The sequence below is a fragment of the Bos grunniens genome, chromosome 20 (genome assembly GCF_055505025.1).
Source record: "Bos grunniens cultivar Pamir isolate PY7600 chromosome 20, Bosgru_T2T1.0, whole genome shotgun sequence".
Classification (NCBI taxonomy): Eukaryota; Metazoa; Chordata; class Mammalia; order Artiodactyla; family Bovidae; genus Bos; species Bos grunniens.
In genome coordinates, this window is record NC_141184.1 from 67,944,210 (window position 1) to 67,960,416 (window position 16,207).

Genomic DNA, 16,207 nt, shown 5'->3' on the forward strand with positions numbered 1-16,207 from the left:
ACCATCCATGGGATTTTCCAGGCAAAAGTACTGGAGTGGGGTGCCATTGCCTTCTCCGTGGCATCAGACTACTTAGGTTCAAATCCAAACTCTGCCGCTAATAAGCTGTGTGACCTTGGGCTTGTGTTACTTAGCCTTTCTAGAGGAAGATAAAATATTCTCTAAGAATGCAAGAGTATTTAGTCAATGAAATCTACCATGACTATAGGCTGGGTGAGAAAACTCATGTAATTAATCATAAGATTAACGTATATGGTAAATGCAGAAACAATATTTGATAAAGTTCTACAGCTATGAGAAAAAGTTATTAGCAAATTAGAAATAGCAGGAAAGTGTCTCAGTGGGTAAAGAGACTGCCTACAATGCAGGAGACGCAGGTTCACTCCCTGAGTCAGGAAGATCCCTTGGAGGAGGCATGGCAACCCACTCCAGTATTGTCTGGAGAATCCTACGGACAGAGAAGCCTGGTGGGCTACAGTCCATGGGGTCTCAAAGAATCAGACAGAACTGAAGTGACTGAGCACACACGTGTGAGGATCTTTTGCCACAGTCTTTCATAAATATCATACTTAAAGGAGAAACTTTAAACCCTTTTCCATTAAATACTGGACCAAGACAAGGATTCCTACTTTCACTGTTACTGTTTAACATACAGTAAAATCATTTGCTAAAGATTCTAGCAAACGCCATAGGAAAAAGGAGAAGAAATAAGAAATGTGAGGATTTTATAGCAGAAGCTGTACAAAGTGCCATGACATCTCTCAACTTAAGAGATGCTCTCTGGGCTTTCAAGCATGGCAGGCTAGCAGCGCTGCCCTAGGGAGCAGCCCTTGGTCAAGGACAGATGAGGCTTAGAGAAAAATTCCCCAGTTTCCTTGACTCTTCGGCTGAGTCTGCAGCATGCTGTATCCTGATCCCCAGAACACCCAAGTGGGTTAAGCCCCGTTAGCCATAGCAGTATTCAGCTCCCTTTACGGGCTTCAACATCACCTCCCAAATAAACTATTTGTATTCAGATCCTTGTCTCTGGGAAAATCCAACCTAAGAAAACAGTCAAATGCTTTTTCTGTGACTACTGAGACTATGTGATTTTCTTTGTCAATGCAGTGTCTTACTTGAATTGCTTTTGTTTCTGCATAGAACCATTCTTTTATTCCTGGATAAAACTTTCTTGGTAATAGTGTTTTTATTCCCCTTGGGTTTCATCTTGCGAGTATTTTGTTATTTTTTTTAAACTTATTTATTTTAATTGGAGGATAATTACTTTACAATATTGTGATGGGTTTTGCCATACATCAACATGAATCAGCCATAGGCATATATGTGTCTCCTCCTGCTAGTATCTTTTTTAATCCATCTATTACCTAAGGGAAAGTAGTCTACAAGTTTCTTTTACTATCTCTACTTAGTTGTAGTAAAACTCATCTTAGAAAAGTGAAATATTTCCTTTATCTTCCTAAAGTATTTATATAAAGGGAGAAATTATTTGTAAAGCCACATAACATGATGTCTTTCAGTGGGGGCAGAGTTTAGATTTTTGATTCTTTATTCATTATTAGCTTATTTAGGCTTTTATTTCTTATTGAAATTATGTATCTTTTATATATCACTTATAATCTTGTATATCATTTGTATTTTCTTCTACATGATTACCTATTTCATATTACCCATTTCATACAAATTATATTCACATAAAATTGTTTAAAATGTCATTTTGTGATTTCAAAATCTCTATGGTACCTAATACTATGTCCCTGTTCATTTTCATTGTCTTGGGGACTATTTTTCTTTCTGTAACTCATTTTGTGTCTTTGACCAGTCTTGTCTATTCGCTATTTCAGAGATACAGCTTGGTTTTGTTAAACCTCTCTGTTTGATTTCTCACAACTTTACTTAAATATCATTTACATATCATAAAGTACACCCATTTCAAGTATACAATTCAGTGATTTTTACTAAATCTGCCAAGTTATTACATCATCACCATAATCCAGTTTTAGAATATTTTCATCACTCCAAAAAGACCCCTCATGTCCATTTCAGTTCAGTCTGTTAACCTGCTTTCTGTCCCCATGGATTTGCCTTTTCTAGACGTTTCTTATAAATGGAATCATGTAACATGTGGTCTTTTGTGTCTGGTTTCTTTCACTTATAACATTTTTGAGTGAAGCTCTCCATTTTTGTTTCTTACTTCATTTTTTTCTGGAGCTTTCACACAGTCCTTCTGGTTTGGCTGGACCTGGGGATAACCTGGGCCTCCAACTCCCAGACCCCTAAACTGGCCTAAGTCAGAGCCCCTTCCTCCCAATGGGAGAGCCTCCCCACTGTCCTCCCATCCGCTTCACAGAGTTGGTCAGGTGGACTGAAACAGAGAAAGACCTGCCTTCCGGCTTGTTCTGGGAGGTTTATTTGTGGGTGAGCGCCCAGTCTTGTGCTGTGTCTGCTTCTTCTGGTGATTAAGACTTTCTACAGTTGCAACCACTCACTAAGTAGTGGAGACATTTCAATCTTTACTCAGGGTACCCTTATGCAGACCACTACCAGCACCCCAGGCTTCTGCAGCTGTCTTTCCAAATTGGTGTTTGCCTGCTGCTCCGGAGTGGTAAAAACACCTCAACAGGAATTTTCTCCGTAGGGATGGGAACTATTGGAGTGTGACGTTCGCTGAGGCTCTATTTATGAGGGAGAGTTACCATAATAAGCTTTACATGCTGCCCACCGTTTGGAACCCACTTAGATTTAGATGTAAGTGTAACTGCCCTAGAGACAGTTAACAGCGGCAAGTAAAAAATGGCCAGGTTCGAGAATGATGGTCTTAAGTCAAAGAAGACTTAATTCTATGTATGTTCGCCCGGTCGTGTCCAACTCTGCAGTCCCAAGGACAGCAGCACGCCAGGCCTCCCTGTGTAATGAGCTTATTTTTTTTTTTAATTGGGAATTTAAGAATAAGAAAGTTTTTACTTAATATGCAAATATATTTGAAGACCCATCCTGATGCATGGGATACGTAGGTCGGCAAGGAGCTCTTTCTCCTAGCCCTGTAATCCTGGCCGGTTGGTGGATCTCGGTGGGCAGAGCCCCTGGGAGGCGGGAAGCGAGCCGGGGAGCCTGGGTCTCCAGGGCTGACCACTGCCGCAAGGACCGGGCATCTCCCGCGCTAGGAGGCAGCACCGCGCCGAGGAAACCGCACTGGCTCAGCCAACAGGATGTGTAGCGGGGGGCTGGTGCCTAGCCCGCCCGGCGCCCCCACCTGAAAAGTGGGCGGGGGCAGAGCCCCTTTGCCGGGAAGTTACAGCGCGGATTCAGTGATTAATGTCGGTTCGCCCTCTTGGTCTTTGGACAACAGTCAGTGGGCGCTCGCGAATAGCCAGTTTGGTTCCCCTTTCGCTCCGGCAGAAATATTGGGAGCCACGTGACTCTGGGGGTCTCCCAGCTCCGGGACGCTCTCGCCGAAGGGTCCCCTAAACTCTCCAAAGCCTAGTCTGTTGCTTGCGGGCGTGCGGCGCGCAGGGGACTACAGTTTCCAGAGTGCCCTGCGGCGACGGGCGGAGCCGGGGAGCGCCCGTAGCCAATTAGGGGGTCTCCGGGTGTTGCCGGGGAGCGGCAGGTGGAGCCGGGTCCCCGGAACGCCTCCCGAGGCTGGCCGGCTGGGCGGGGGGCGCGGCGCGAGCGGGGCCGGCACCGGGAGGCGGCCCCGGGAAGGGACCGAGCGGGGGCGGAGACCGCGGCTGCCTGCGCGGTTCCGGGTGCTCCAGCCGCGAGCTGCCCGGGGCGCACTTGACCCGTGTCGGGCTGCGGGGAAGGGCCGGTCTGCGGAGAACCCCCGAGCGCCGCGGCGCCCTCCAGCCCCTCCGCCTCGCGGCCGCGGGAGCCGCGCCACCTCGCCCCCCGGCTCGCGTGCCCCCAGCCATGGCTTTCGCCAATTTCCGCCGCATCCTGCGCCTGTCTACCTTCGAGAAGAGAAAGTCCCGCGAATATGAGCATGTCCGCCGCGACCTGGATCCCAACGAGGTGTGGGAGATCGTGGGCGAGCTGGGCGACGGTGCCTTCGGCAAGGTTTACAAGGTGAGGGAGCTGAGAGGGACTCGGGGCGCGTGGAGCCTCTCCGGAAGGGAGGGGCACTGGCCCTGGTCAGTCTCGGCCGCGGCTCGGGAGAACGCGGAGGGGCTGCCCCGTCCTGAACTCGGAGTCCCGGGCTCCCGTCCCACTGACCCTTCTTCTTTGCCGGGGGTGGGGGGTACCCTCACTCAGCCTGGCTCAGTCCTTGCGCCCCTGACGGCGCGGCGGCTGCCCCCAAGCTTTTTCCGAGCACTTCCTGTGCGCCCTGCACGGCTCTCGGCGCCGCAGGGGGAGACAAAGGGGCGCTTATAGAACTTTTGCGTCCGAGACTAGGCGTACTTTTTAGGGGAGTCCACCCAGATGCTGTTAGGGTGCCGAGGCGATGGGCACAGAGCAACTGGGCTGCGTCTGGAAGGGTTGGGTCCGATGATATTAGGGACACACCTGAAGATGAGCCAGAGACAGAGAGACCGGGGGTGGGGGTAGGGGGTTTCGGAGTGAGAGGTTAGGCTTGGAGATGGAGGCTGGGGCCGGCAGAGCGGGAGGTTAAGGCCTCTGGAATCCTGCGCTTCGGGGGTCAGATTTGAGCATGTGGATGAGTCACTGCTGGGGAGTCTCCCAGTCTGTAGTTACCTTTCCCCTAGAGGAATAGGAGGCCAGAGAGCTTTTGTGGAGGGGTGGGTGGGGCAGAGCTGATTAATTCTAGACACGTTTGCTGTAGGCATTGTCTGGTTCTTAGTCCTGAGAAGAAATTCTGTGTTGCTGGGGACCCAAAAAACACGTAGGGCTTGACGCCACCCTTCCCCTGTCTCCTAGAGAAACCCACATGTTCTCGAGGAGGACACCCGCTTCATGAGCCACCGTCACCTTCATGGGATTCCTTTAGCTTGTGGAACACTCTGATCCCAGGACTTCCCTTTTAGGAGCTTGGACCACAGAGAGGGCTTCTCTCAGTCCTCCTGGTCAAGACTTGCTCTTTTTGACCTGAAAGTGGTGGTGAGCTGAATTACCAAATTGTGGTCCCTGAAGGAGTGGCATTAGTATCACCTGGGAGCTTATTAGAAATGCAGGGTCTGAGGCCCCACTCTAGACCTGATCAAGTGCGGTCTGTGTTGTAAGAAATCCCCAGGTGATCGCTAAGCACTTTAAGTTTTGAGAAACCCGGCTGGAGGCAATTTTGAGGCCACCCAGGCCCATCCCCATGTCTATTTTGTTACCACCTCCCTTCTAAGCAGGCACTTCCTGTTACAGGGTGGAACCCCCACTGGAGCAAAGGTTCTGTGGTTGGAGAGGCTGTGACACTCACACCCGTGGCTCTCAGCTGTTTGACTTGCTGCGCTTCTCTGCCTGAGGGCTCTGTGTGTAGGCAAGGGCAGCCAGCACATTCTACACTGGCACATCTTTTCTTTACCCTTCTCAAAGCTCCCTATTCCCTCTGCTGCTGCTAAGTCGCTTCAGTTGTGTCCGACTCTGTGCGACCCCATAGACGGAAGCCCACCAGGCTCCCCTGTCCCTGGGATTCTCCAGGCAAGAACACTGGAGTGGGGTGCCATTTCCTTCTAGGGCACCAGGAAACTGTCCTCAGTCTTGGCGGCCCCCACCTCCACAGCCCTCCCCTGGACACCCCACCCCCGGACACCCCACCCCTGGACACCCCACCCCTGGACACGCCACCAAAGCTCTGGCCTCCCCCAGACACAGCCTGCTCTCCAGGTGTGCTCTGACCCCTGCAAGGGCAGCTGTACCCTTGGGCAGCTCACCATGTCCCTCACTTTCTCCAAAAGGTTCAGCTGGTGTTTCCAACGCTTGCTGTTGGCTCTCGAAGATGTTTGTTCTGTTTGGGGTTGGCTTTCAATTAGTCTTTTCCCTGTCCCCTAATGGATCCTGGCTTCATATGGTTCATTTTCTTTCAAATCTAAATGTAGAACTTTGCTTTTAGGCTGGTAAGATTTCCCCTTGTCAGTTTCGATTGTCATTTCCTCCTGCTTTAGCTGGGTAAAACTCCCCTACTGCTCTGAAAGTTCCAAACAGAGGAGCCCATCTGATTCACAAGTTATTTTGTCTGCTGGTTCTCCAGAACACATGGACCCTTTTAAAAGCAAGTGTAGTGCTCAAAGCTGTGAGCTGACCGTACCCCAGCTCCCTCCCCACCACCTCTGAACCCTTGGTTTTCTCCTCATTAAGAGAACGCAAAGCTAGACCAGGAGAGCTGTGTGACGGCTGATACACCTGGACAATTTGTTAGAGTCCACGCCTGGCCTTAGTGTGTGACTGTTCAGTCCAACCCATCCCCATGTTATGTGCAGGAACCCTGGGTCCCAGGGAAAGGAATGGACTAGAACCAAGGCTCTGGGCTTAGTTAACAGCTTCGGAAGATCTGTCTTAGATCAGAGATCTCTGTGACCCCTATCTCCTTCCCTGGAGAAGTGGTGTTTACTCAGCCCTTTAGATATGAAGTTGAAGCAGTTATTGCTTTAATAAAGATTCTATTCAGGGACCGTAACTCCTCCCTACTTCATTGTCCCCTGGCATGGCCATCTCAGCAGCACAGGCCAGAGGTTCCATCTAGGTTTTTTATCTCGGAGCAGAACTTCTACTTTGACACGGTGCCTTGGTAACCAGCTGGCTGTGAGCTGGGCAAGTGACAGCCAGCTAGCAGCATCTCCTCTTCCTGTCCTAGAACTAGCAGATTTTTCTTCTGGCAGCCTAGGTGATGATGGCCTTCCTGAGGATTTCTCTGGTGTAAGAAGTCACGAGAGGGACTTTTCTGGTGGCCCAGTGGCTAGGACTCCACGCTCCCAATGCAGGGGGTCCAGGTTCGTGCCCTGGTCAGGGAACAGATTTCACGTGCCACAACTAAGATCTAAGGTCCTGTGTGCTGCAACTAAGACCGATACAGTCAAATAAATAAATATTAAAAAAAAAAGAAGTCATGAGAATCCCAATTTGTCAAAGACTTGTCAGAAGAGTATGCCAATTATAGATTTCCTGTTGAGTGTCTTGTTGAGGCTCAAAGCCTAAGCATTAGCAGTCAAGATGTGTGCGTGCATGCGTGCTAAGTTGCTCAGCTGTGTCCGACTCTTTGTGATCTCATAGGTGGTAGCCCTCTCGGCGCCTCTGTCCATGGGATTCTCCAGGCAAGAAAGCTGGAGTGGGTTGTCGATGCCCTCCTCCAGGGGATGTTCCCAACCCAGGGATTGAACCCACAGCTCTTATTTCTCCTGCATAAGCAGGTGGGTTCTTTACCACTAGTGCTACTATGGAGCCTCTTTTTCCCTTTTCTCCCTGGTAAGCCACCAGTTTATCTCTGGTGAAAAAGAGGTCGGTAAGATTGTTTTGTGCAAAGTCAAGTTCACTCTCACCTACTCCTTAAACGATTTCAGATAGATTTCAGAGGGAAACAGGTTTTAGTTTATTACTAGATACAAAGTTAAAGTCATAGGCTATATAGTTTAAAAGTTCTTGCCCTTGGAAATAATCTTTGAAGACAGGATGGAAAGGGAAGCGTTTGGTGTGATGTTGAATGGAACAATCTGCCTTTACTGGGTGTGCCCACTCTCATAGCTGCGGGTGAAGCAGGCCCTCAAATGCTGAACAGAGGCAGGGAGCCCGTGGACCTGACGAGTTGGGTTAACAGGCTGAGATTTTTCTTCTGCTTCCTGAAGATTGCTCTAGTTGTCATCTTATGTTGTCTTTAAGCTTTCAAAAGTTTTATGATTTTGTAAAATTAGGAGTACAGTACAAAATTTTTTTAGTTAAAAAGAAAAACATTACCCTAAGTCCCATCAATTGCTGTTAACATTTTGATATATTTCCTTCCAGACTTAATTGATTTTTATGGATAAAAAATATTTGTTTAAATATGGACATACTATTACAGTCCATGTAATTCTCCAGGCCAGAATACTGGTGTGGGCAGCTGTTCCTTTCTTCAGGCAATCTTCCCAACCCAGGGATTGAACCCAGGTCTCCCACATTGCAGGTGGATTCTTTACCAGCTGAGCCACCAGGAAAGCCTAAGAATACTGGAGTGAGTAGCCTATCACTTTTCCAGCGGATCTTCCCGACCCAGGATTCGAACTGGGGTCTCCTTTATTAGCTGAGCTACCAGGGAAGCCCATAATTGATTTTTATGGAGAAAAAAAAATTTTTGGTTAAAATGCAAGGTTGTAATCTACAAAGCTACGGTGTTTTATGCCATCTTTCATTCCTAAAACCTCTTCATGTGTTATTCTAAATGCTTCATACATACTTTCTGGGATGGTTCGGTGCCCCCATGATCTTAATCTTTTTGGATATTTAAGTAATCCCCTCGTAAATTTTTTTTTTTTTACTGTTAACAAGTTAAATTGATTTAAGCGCTTATCATGTGCCAGGCGCTGTGCTAAACCCTTTACACGATACCGTCAGTTCTGCTATAATGTAAATGCCTTCCTAAAAATCCCTAAACTGTGCAGAATCATGCAGTAAAAATCAGAGGCCTTGTGAGCAAATGGGGATAAGGGTACAACACTCAAAAACTTCACCAACAAATTAGAAGAAATAAAGATTGCCTAAAAAAACAAGTAGCAGAGTTTTATACAAGTTTTGTGGATAAGAAATATAGAATTATGGGGACTTCCACGGTGGTTCAGTGGCCAAGACTCTGCGCTCTGAAGTTAGGTGGCAAATTGGACCCCCGTATGGGACGGACAGGTGTGTCTCAAAGGTTGCTGACAGGCGTCTGAGGGGCCTGTGCCCTCTGTGTATTCGTTTGCGTTGGCTCACTTGGGTGAAGTTTTCTGCGTTTACCTCGTGTTTCTGGCAGACAACACATAAGCAGATGTGAATTTAGCATTTTGATAAAATTGTTCCCTGATACATCAGTGGTATTGGAACAAAACTGACATTTTTAACAAGTAAGCATTATAGCAAAACTGACTGTGTATTTTAAATCATCCTTTAGGCTTAACTCCTGGAAGGGAATTATTCCGTGGAAGGAGTGATGCTTCTTTGAGCGTGATTTTTAAAAGAAAATGAGATAAGTTCCTAGCAGCCCCTTTGCCCCCTCGCCCTCACTAAGGGCCATTCCCCCGAGTCCTTTGGGAACCCGGGGCCTTGGCAGCGGCTGCCCTCCGGGTGGGAACCTCAGGTGCCCTCCGCTCAGAGAGCCATTGTTAACCCTGGGGCCACATCCTGCCCCGCCGCCCAGTTCAGACAAAGCTGAGGTTCCCGCCCTCCCCAGCCTGGCAGCTCCTTTCACCTCGACTCTGCCTGAATTTAAAGCCTGGGTTTCCGCTTCCTCCGGGGGCTGCCCAGGTCTCCTCATCCCTGTGCACCTCCCCTTCGCCTCCGGAAAGAGCTCTGCCCCCAGGCTGTAACCTTATTTCCGCTCAGCCTAGTGTTTTTAAACACAAGTCCTTGCTATTGTGAGTGGGTTCCTGGCTGGGTCCGAAAACCAAGGTTACCCGAGCTTCCTGGGGATGTCGCCTGCCCACGGGGTCTAAAGTGGCAGATTTTGCATTGACCTCGCACTGTCTGGGTCTAGAGCAGCTAAGCAATTGCTCAGCCAGCCCTCACCTCCACCCAGTGTCCCCTGGCTTCCTGAAGTTACTCGGACTAGGGGAATATCTCTGTTGTTGGGTCTGAAATAATTTGTGTAAACCACTTAGTCCAGGATGCTGGAAAAGCTTGCATAGGTGTCATCCATTAGCATGTAAATAAGATAAATGAGTGGAGAGTTGACTCCCCCCCCCCCCCCCCCCCCCCGCCACCCGCCCCATTTTTTTTTGAGCCTGGTGCACGGCATGAGGGATTCTAGTTCCCTGACCAGGGATCGAACCTGTGCTCCCTGCAGGGGCTGCCGCCAGAAAAGAGCCTGGGATGGGTCACTCCCAGGCCCAGCTACTGCCAAGGGCATGGAGCAGGAAGGTTAAAGGAAGCAGTTGGGGCTCAGGAGGATCAGGATTGCACCTCCAAACAAGTGACTCCCCCTTCTGAGCCTCCAGACTCTTATCTATAAAACAAAGGCGATGATTTGAAAGATAAGATACTTAGAAAGGTGTAATACATTCAGCACCTGATCCCCACCCAGGAAGTGGGCAGGAAAGGAAGATGGTTCATTATTGCTGATGCTCTTGCTATGAAACAAAGAAGGTCCCGACCAGTTACTGCAGCTAAGCTGGGGGCAAACAGAAGGACTTCAGTGTTAAGAGCTTGTTTGTTATGCCAGGCTCCCCACCTTGGCACTACTGACATTTGGGGCAGCTCCTTCTTTGTCATGGGGGCTGCCTGTGTGTTATAGGATGTAACAGTATCTCTGGTTTCTACCTACAAAATGACACCACTGCCAGCACCTCCCTCTCCTGCCCCTAGCTAAGACAGCCAAAAATGTCTCTGGACAAGGCCACATGTCCCCTGGGGGGCAAGATCGCTCCTGTGGAGCACTGCTGCCTCCTACAAACAAATGTGCCTGGATTCAGCTCCGCAAACAGCCATGCTCACCTGTGTTTGTCACAGGTGTGTGATACAAGACTTGGGCCTGGCAGCCAGGCAGACCTGACTTTGAATCCTGGCTGCCCTACTTAGCCGCTGTATGAAGTCAGGTGAGTGGCTTGCCTCAGTTTCCCCATGTGTTTGGTGGGGCTGAGACCAACACTCACCCCACTGAGCAGCTGGGAGAATCAGATCAGTAGCTCGTAGGCACACAGGATGAGCCAGCTACCCACCTAACCTGATGCTTTCAAGGCCACACGGGGGAGGAAAGGAAGGTTCTGCCCCGGCAAGAGCACAGGACCACGATGGGACTGGTGGTGAGAGGGGACAGCGTCCACTGGGCAGGGTGGGTGAGATGGGGACAGGACAGACAGATAGAGGGAAGGAAGCCCAGGCCAGGAGAGAGCCAGGCAGTGAGGCCTCAGGTTGTCCCCCGGTAGCCCTTGAGCATGATAGGGCTTGTGGACTGGTTTGCGTGACTCGCATGGTGGCTGAACCAAATTTGAAGTGATTGCCAGCATTTTGAAATCATGAACATTCACATAAAAGCCCCGATCAGATATGCTGATATGGCCCGGCATGCACTCATGCAGGGTCATGTCTGCTGGAAGTGAGGAGAATGTCCAAGGGGAATGTAACAGGAGCCACGCACACAACTTAAAGTGTTCTAGTAGACGCACTCCAACAAGGAAAAACACCAGAAGTGAATTTTGATAGTCTATTTTGGTTACCCCAGTATATATCCAAAGTGCTATCATTTCAGCGTGTCATCAACAGAGAAAGAGATATTTAAAGTTCTCATTGCATGCAAAGCCTTTAAAATCTGTGCATTTGGCTTTTACACTGTGTCTTGCTGTGGTCCAGCCGTGGTTCAGATGCTCAGTAGTGGCCTTGGCTGGGTACTGGGCAGCATATATCTGGCTTCTACTGGCTTCTACCACTGTGTGCCCTCCCTGACCCACTGTACGTATTTCATTTGCCTCCTCAAGTCCTGTGTTCAGTGTATTATTTGGGAGCTGGGCTTGGCTTTGGGCAGCTGGCCAGGGCAAGCCAGGTCTAGAGTAGTGCGTGGGGGCCAAGTGAAGAGCGCCTTGGATGGCACGTTCAGGAATGTGGACGTCATGGTTACTGTCCTGCCTGCCCTACCTTGCCAGGGTCTGACCCCGTCCTGAGATCAGCCTCGTGTAGTGTTAGAGGAGAGTGATCTTTGGATAGTTACTGGATAGGGAGTGGTTGGCCCGCACAATTGGGGGATGCCAGATCCAGATGTCCTGGCTGCCCAAGGCCAAGGTGACCACTGATGAGTGGCGGCTGGGCCAGAGTGGCCACGGCCTGGTGACTGGAACCAGGGGTAGTAGGTGGACGTGTGGGAGGGAAGGCCAGAGCAGTGGTTGGAGCCCAGGTCAGAGCCCAGGCAGGGAAGTGACTGATGGAAGGTGACCAACCCGAGAAGCAGATGTATGTGGGCATGGAGGGTTCTAGAGAGCTGGGTCAGGAGAGAGCAGAGAGGGTGAGATGGGAAGAGCAGCTCATGTTTGCCAGGGACCAGAGGTGGTCTGGGCACTTGGGTGTGGTCCTGGAGTTGAAGCCCAGCCCTCTCCCTTGCAGGCTGTGTGGTCCTGGAGAAAAGTACTTACCTATGCCGTGGTTTCATTAGCTACACTATAGGGCTTTTTGTCTGAAATAACCCGTGTAAACCACTTAGTCTGGGATGCTGGAAAACCTCATGTGGGTGTTGGCCGTTAGCACGTAAACAAGATAAATGAGTGGGGAGTTGATTTTTTTTTGACCCTGCTACGTGTCATTATAGGATCCTAGTTCCCTGACCAGGGATCAAACGCGTGCCCCCTGTAATGGAAGCAGAATCTTAACCATGGACTGCCAGGAAGTGCCCCTCCCTTCTTGTCTATCGTTTATTCTACTGGACTCTAGGAGACTATTCTCACAGTCCACTAGACCTGGGAGTAGCCTCACCTGATGAAGCAGAGGCCCAGAGAGGGACAATGACCTGCTCAGCATCACAGAGCTCTTCCATGGCAAAGTTGGGACTTAAACCCAGGTATCTCTGGCCAGAAGCCTGTGCCTTTTCTGCTGTGCAGCTTGGAGGGGGAGACAAGGGGGCTTATCGGGAGGAGAGGGTCCAGGGTGCCTTCACTGTGGTATCTCTGGCAGCGCTGACATTTGTGAGCCCAGGAATGGGCCATTCTTCCGGCCTGCCTCAGCCTCCACTGGATCTGAGCCCCAGGACGGCGGTGGTGGCCTCTCATGCAGAGGAAGTGGTGACAGTCACGGGCAGGGTGAGCAGAGGAAGTGGCAGGGGAAGGGGCTGGCGTGGGGGGAAGCTGGGTGCCCCTGGGGCCCTGGCGGGGGTGGGCTGCTGGTGCCCCAGGATCCGAAAGCGCTGAGCACTCCTGTGGGCGGGCAGGGGGCGTGTCACAGGGCTGCCTCCTCCTGCCCCTCCGCCTCGTGCTCACTCTTCTTTCTCTTCCCCTTTCTTTCTGCTTTCCCCTTTACTACATTTTTTTTCTTCCTTCTCCTATAGGTTTTTTTTTTTTTTCCTCTTTAATAACAGGCTGTACCAGAACCAGAATCCAGGCCCTAAGGGTGGAGGGCGTGGAGGGACTGAAGACTTAGCATGAGCCAACCTCACCATCTAAGGGAAGATGGGGGCCACTGAGAGGAACTGAAGGAAGCTCAGCCTCTCTGCCTCAGGGCCTTTGCACTTGCTGGTTATGCTGCCAGCCACTCTTGTGTGGCTGCACAGCTGGCTCCTTCTTGTCCTGTGGGTCTCCACTCCCCTGTTCCCTCCTGACCAGTGACGGCTCCCTGCTGATTTCCTTCAGAGCCCCTGTCACAAACGGATTCTCTTGTCTGTCACGTTATTTATTTTCTTTCTTCAGAGGATGTAAAGTCCTGGAGAGCAGGGAGTAATCAATCCATCTTTCGTGGATAATAGATACGTGGTAGATACTGAGTTCGGAGAAGGCAGTGGCACTCCACTCCAGTACTCTTGCCTGGCAAATCCCATGGATGGAGGGGCCTGGTAGGCTGCAGCCCATGGGGTTGCTCAGAGTCGGACACGACTGAGCAACTTCACTTTCACTTTTCACTTTCATGCATTGGAGAAGGAAATGGCAACCCACTCCAGAGTTCTTGCCTGGAGAATCCCAGGGATGGGGGAGCCTGGTAGGCTGCCGTCTATGGACACGACTGAAACGACTTAGTAGTAGCAGTAGATACTGAGTTAATAACTGCTGCATAAGTGAATGATGAATAGTGAAGGCCAGTCCTAGCTCCCCGCCCGCCCCAGCCAGCACTTGTGATGGGTGCCGGCCCTGAAATCAGTTCTAGGCTTTCTCCTGGCTTCCCCTGCTGTGTGCTGTATGACCTTGGGAAAGTCACCTCTGCTCTTTGAGTCTCAGTATCTTGAGCTGTAAAACGAGGATCAAAGTAGTGCTTCCCTCAGAGATTGTGAGGATGGAGATGTGTGGCCAGCCCTAACACGGCGCCCAGCGTGGAGGAAGAAGAGGTGGATGGGAATGTCATCACTGTGGTTCTCTGCTGGTTGACCAGTTGCCTGGCCCAGTTCTCTGAGGATTAACAAAGGCAGAGTCCCCTGAGGCCCCTCGTCCAGCTCCGCTTGTCTGTCACACTGGAGGCTGCTCCTGGGTAGATGCTGGTGTTCAGGTCTTGGGAATCAGCCTAAAATCTACTGCTGGGTTATTATTATTTAAAAACAATTTTATTTATTTATCGTTGGCTGTGTTGGGTCTTTGTTGCTATGTGGGCTTTCCTCTCGTTGCAGAGAGTGGGGGCTGCTCTCCAGCTGCGGTGCTCCGGGTGCTTACTGAGGGGTCTCCTCTTGTGGACCCAGGCTCTAGGGGCTGCGGGCTTCAGGAGCGGTGACGTGTGGGCTCAGTGGTTGCAGCTCATGGGCTCTGGAGCACAGGCTGGGTAGTTGAGGCGCATGGGCTTGGCTGCTCTGTGGCATGTGGGATCTTCCCGGACCAGGGCTGGAACCCATGTCTCCTGCATTGGCAGGTGAACTCTTTCCCAGTGACCCCTGCCGCTGGGCTGTGAGGATGAACGTGATTCAGTAAAGAGGCTCTTCACTGGCCCCCTTGGGGAAGTTTGCTGCCCGGCAAGTTCTCTGCCCGCCCCCCGGCCCGCTGGCCCAGCGCAGGCGAGGCCACCCCGGGTGTCTGGAGGAGCGGCAGTCACGCCCTGGGGAGCAGCCGGCGCCACTGCCTCGCTCCCCTTCGCCCTCCTTCCTGGAAAGCTCTGGCCTGGCGTGTCTGGCGTCCCAGACCCAACTCTTGGCCCTCTGAGGAGGTTCCCACAGAGCTGGCTTTGTCGCCCTGAGGAATGGCCCTGACGGAGCTGGCATGCCTCTCTGTTGGGGTTTGAGTTTCCTTCTACCTTCGATTTGCCTCTTGGTCAGCTCTGCTGCCAGACTGGTGAGGCCTAGATCTTTCTCGAGCCTTCTTTTCCCTCGGGTGCCCTTAACATCCCTAGCCCCACTCTGAGGTGACAGCTGGGGCTGAGGAGCAGTGACTGGTGTGCTTCTGTTCATGAAGAATCTGGACCCCAGGTGCCAGTGCCAGCCTCTGTCACTTGTCCTGAGTCTCCAGTCTGTATGCAGGACCAACTCCTGGGGCCAGCAGGGTGTACTTCGGAAGGCCCTGGAACCGCTCCATACCTCCTGCAAGAGCCTTCCTCAGAGGCTCCGGACTTGGGGACGCTCTTCACCCTGTGAATCGCAGGAAGGCTGCTGTCTTCGCTGTGTGACTTGGGCTAGTGAAGCTATCCCTCTGAGCATCCTAAGCTTCTTTTCCTTCTGGAAAATGGGGAGAATACAGTCCCTCTCACAAGCAGGACCAAAGAGTCTTTGCACCTGTGATCTTATGAGACCAGTTCCCAAGGGCACCCAGCCAGGACTCAGCAGAACTGACCCAGGCGTGGCTTCACATCTCAGACCTATCCAGGGTCCCTGCCTGTGTGACCTGTGAGGGGTGCAGTGGCCCTGCTGTTTGGAGACCTGTCTGGCTGTCTGTAGATCGTGTCTCAGGCTTTTGAACACAGCACATGTGACCAGGATAGACAGTCCAGTGACGGGATTGGTTAGATCTGTGGTGGACCCACCATTCAGTGTGCAGTAGTTGGAGAGGATGCTGTGGAAGAGTGTTTTGTGATCTGAACAGCTGGTCATGGCATATTGCCAAGTAAAAAGGAGAATGCCATATCAGTGTATACAGTTAAATCCCATTTTTGTGAAGTATGCAAAAATACATTAGTGGGGAGGAAAAAAAAAAAGCATGAGTGAGTTACTGTGGAATGCACACTATGATTGAGTTCTGCTCCTAGCATCTTTGACGCATTAACTCACTGAATGCTCATAGCAGCCCATGAGGCCGCAACTGTTAACATCTTTGTTGTTCTAAGTAGGAAATGAGGGGCAGAGTGGTCAACGAAGTCCCCTGGGACCACACAGCTGGGAAGTGCTGGCGTGGACTTGCCAGACAAATCTAGGTACATCCATACTGTGGAATCCTGGGAGGAGGTGCTCCAAGTTGCTGAAGGCGGTTATCTCTGGGATGATGCCTTGTTTGATTTCCTTCTTGGTACCATTATATTTTGAAGATGTTCTTTAATGAGTACATAATTCTTTTTTTTA

At 50.8% G+C, this 16,207-nt stretch overlaps 1 protein-coding gene across 1 annotated transcript in view; it reads left to right on the forward strand.

Annotated features, from left to right (window-relative positions):
- The first annotated feature begins 3,600 nt into the window (after positions 1-3,600).
- The window catches only part of STK10 (serine/threonine kinase 10), a 125,608-nt gene continuing 113,001 nt past the window's right edge, over positions 3,601-16,207 (forward strand). Inside the window, exon 1 of the mRNA XM_086362207.1 lies at positions 3,601-4,065. Within this exon, the coding sequence (XP_086218333.1) occupies positions 3,910-4,065 (156 nt within the window). The 5' untranslated portion in view covers positions 3,601-3,909. The remainder of the gene's footprint in view (positions 4,066-16,207) is intronic.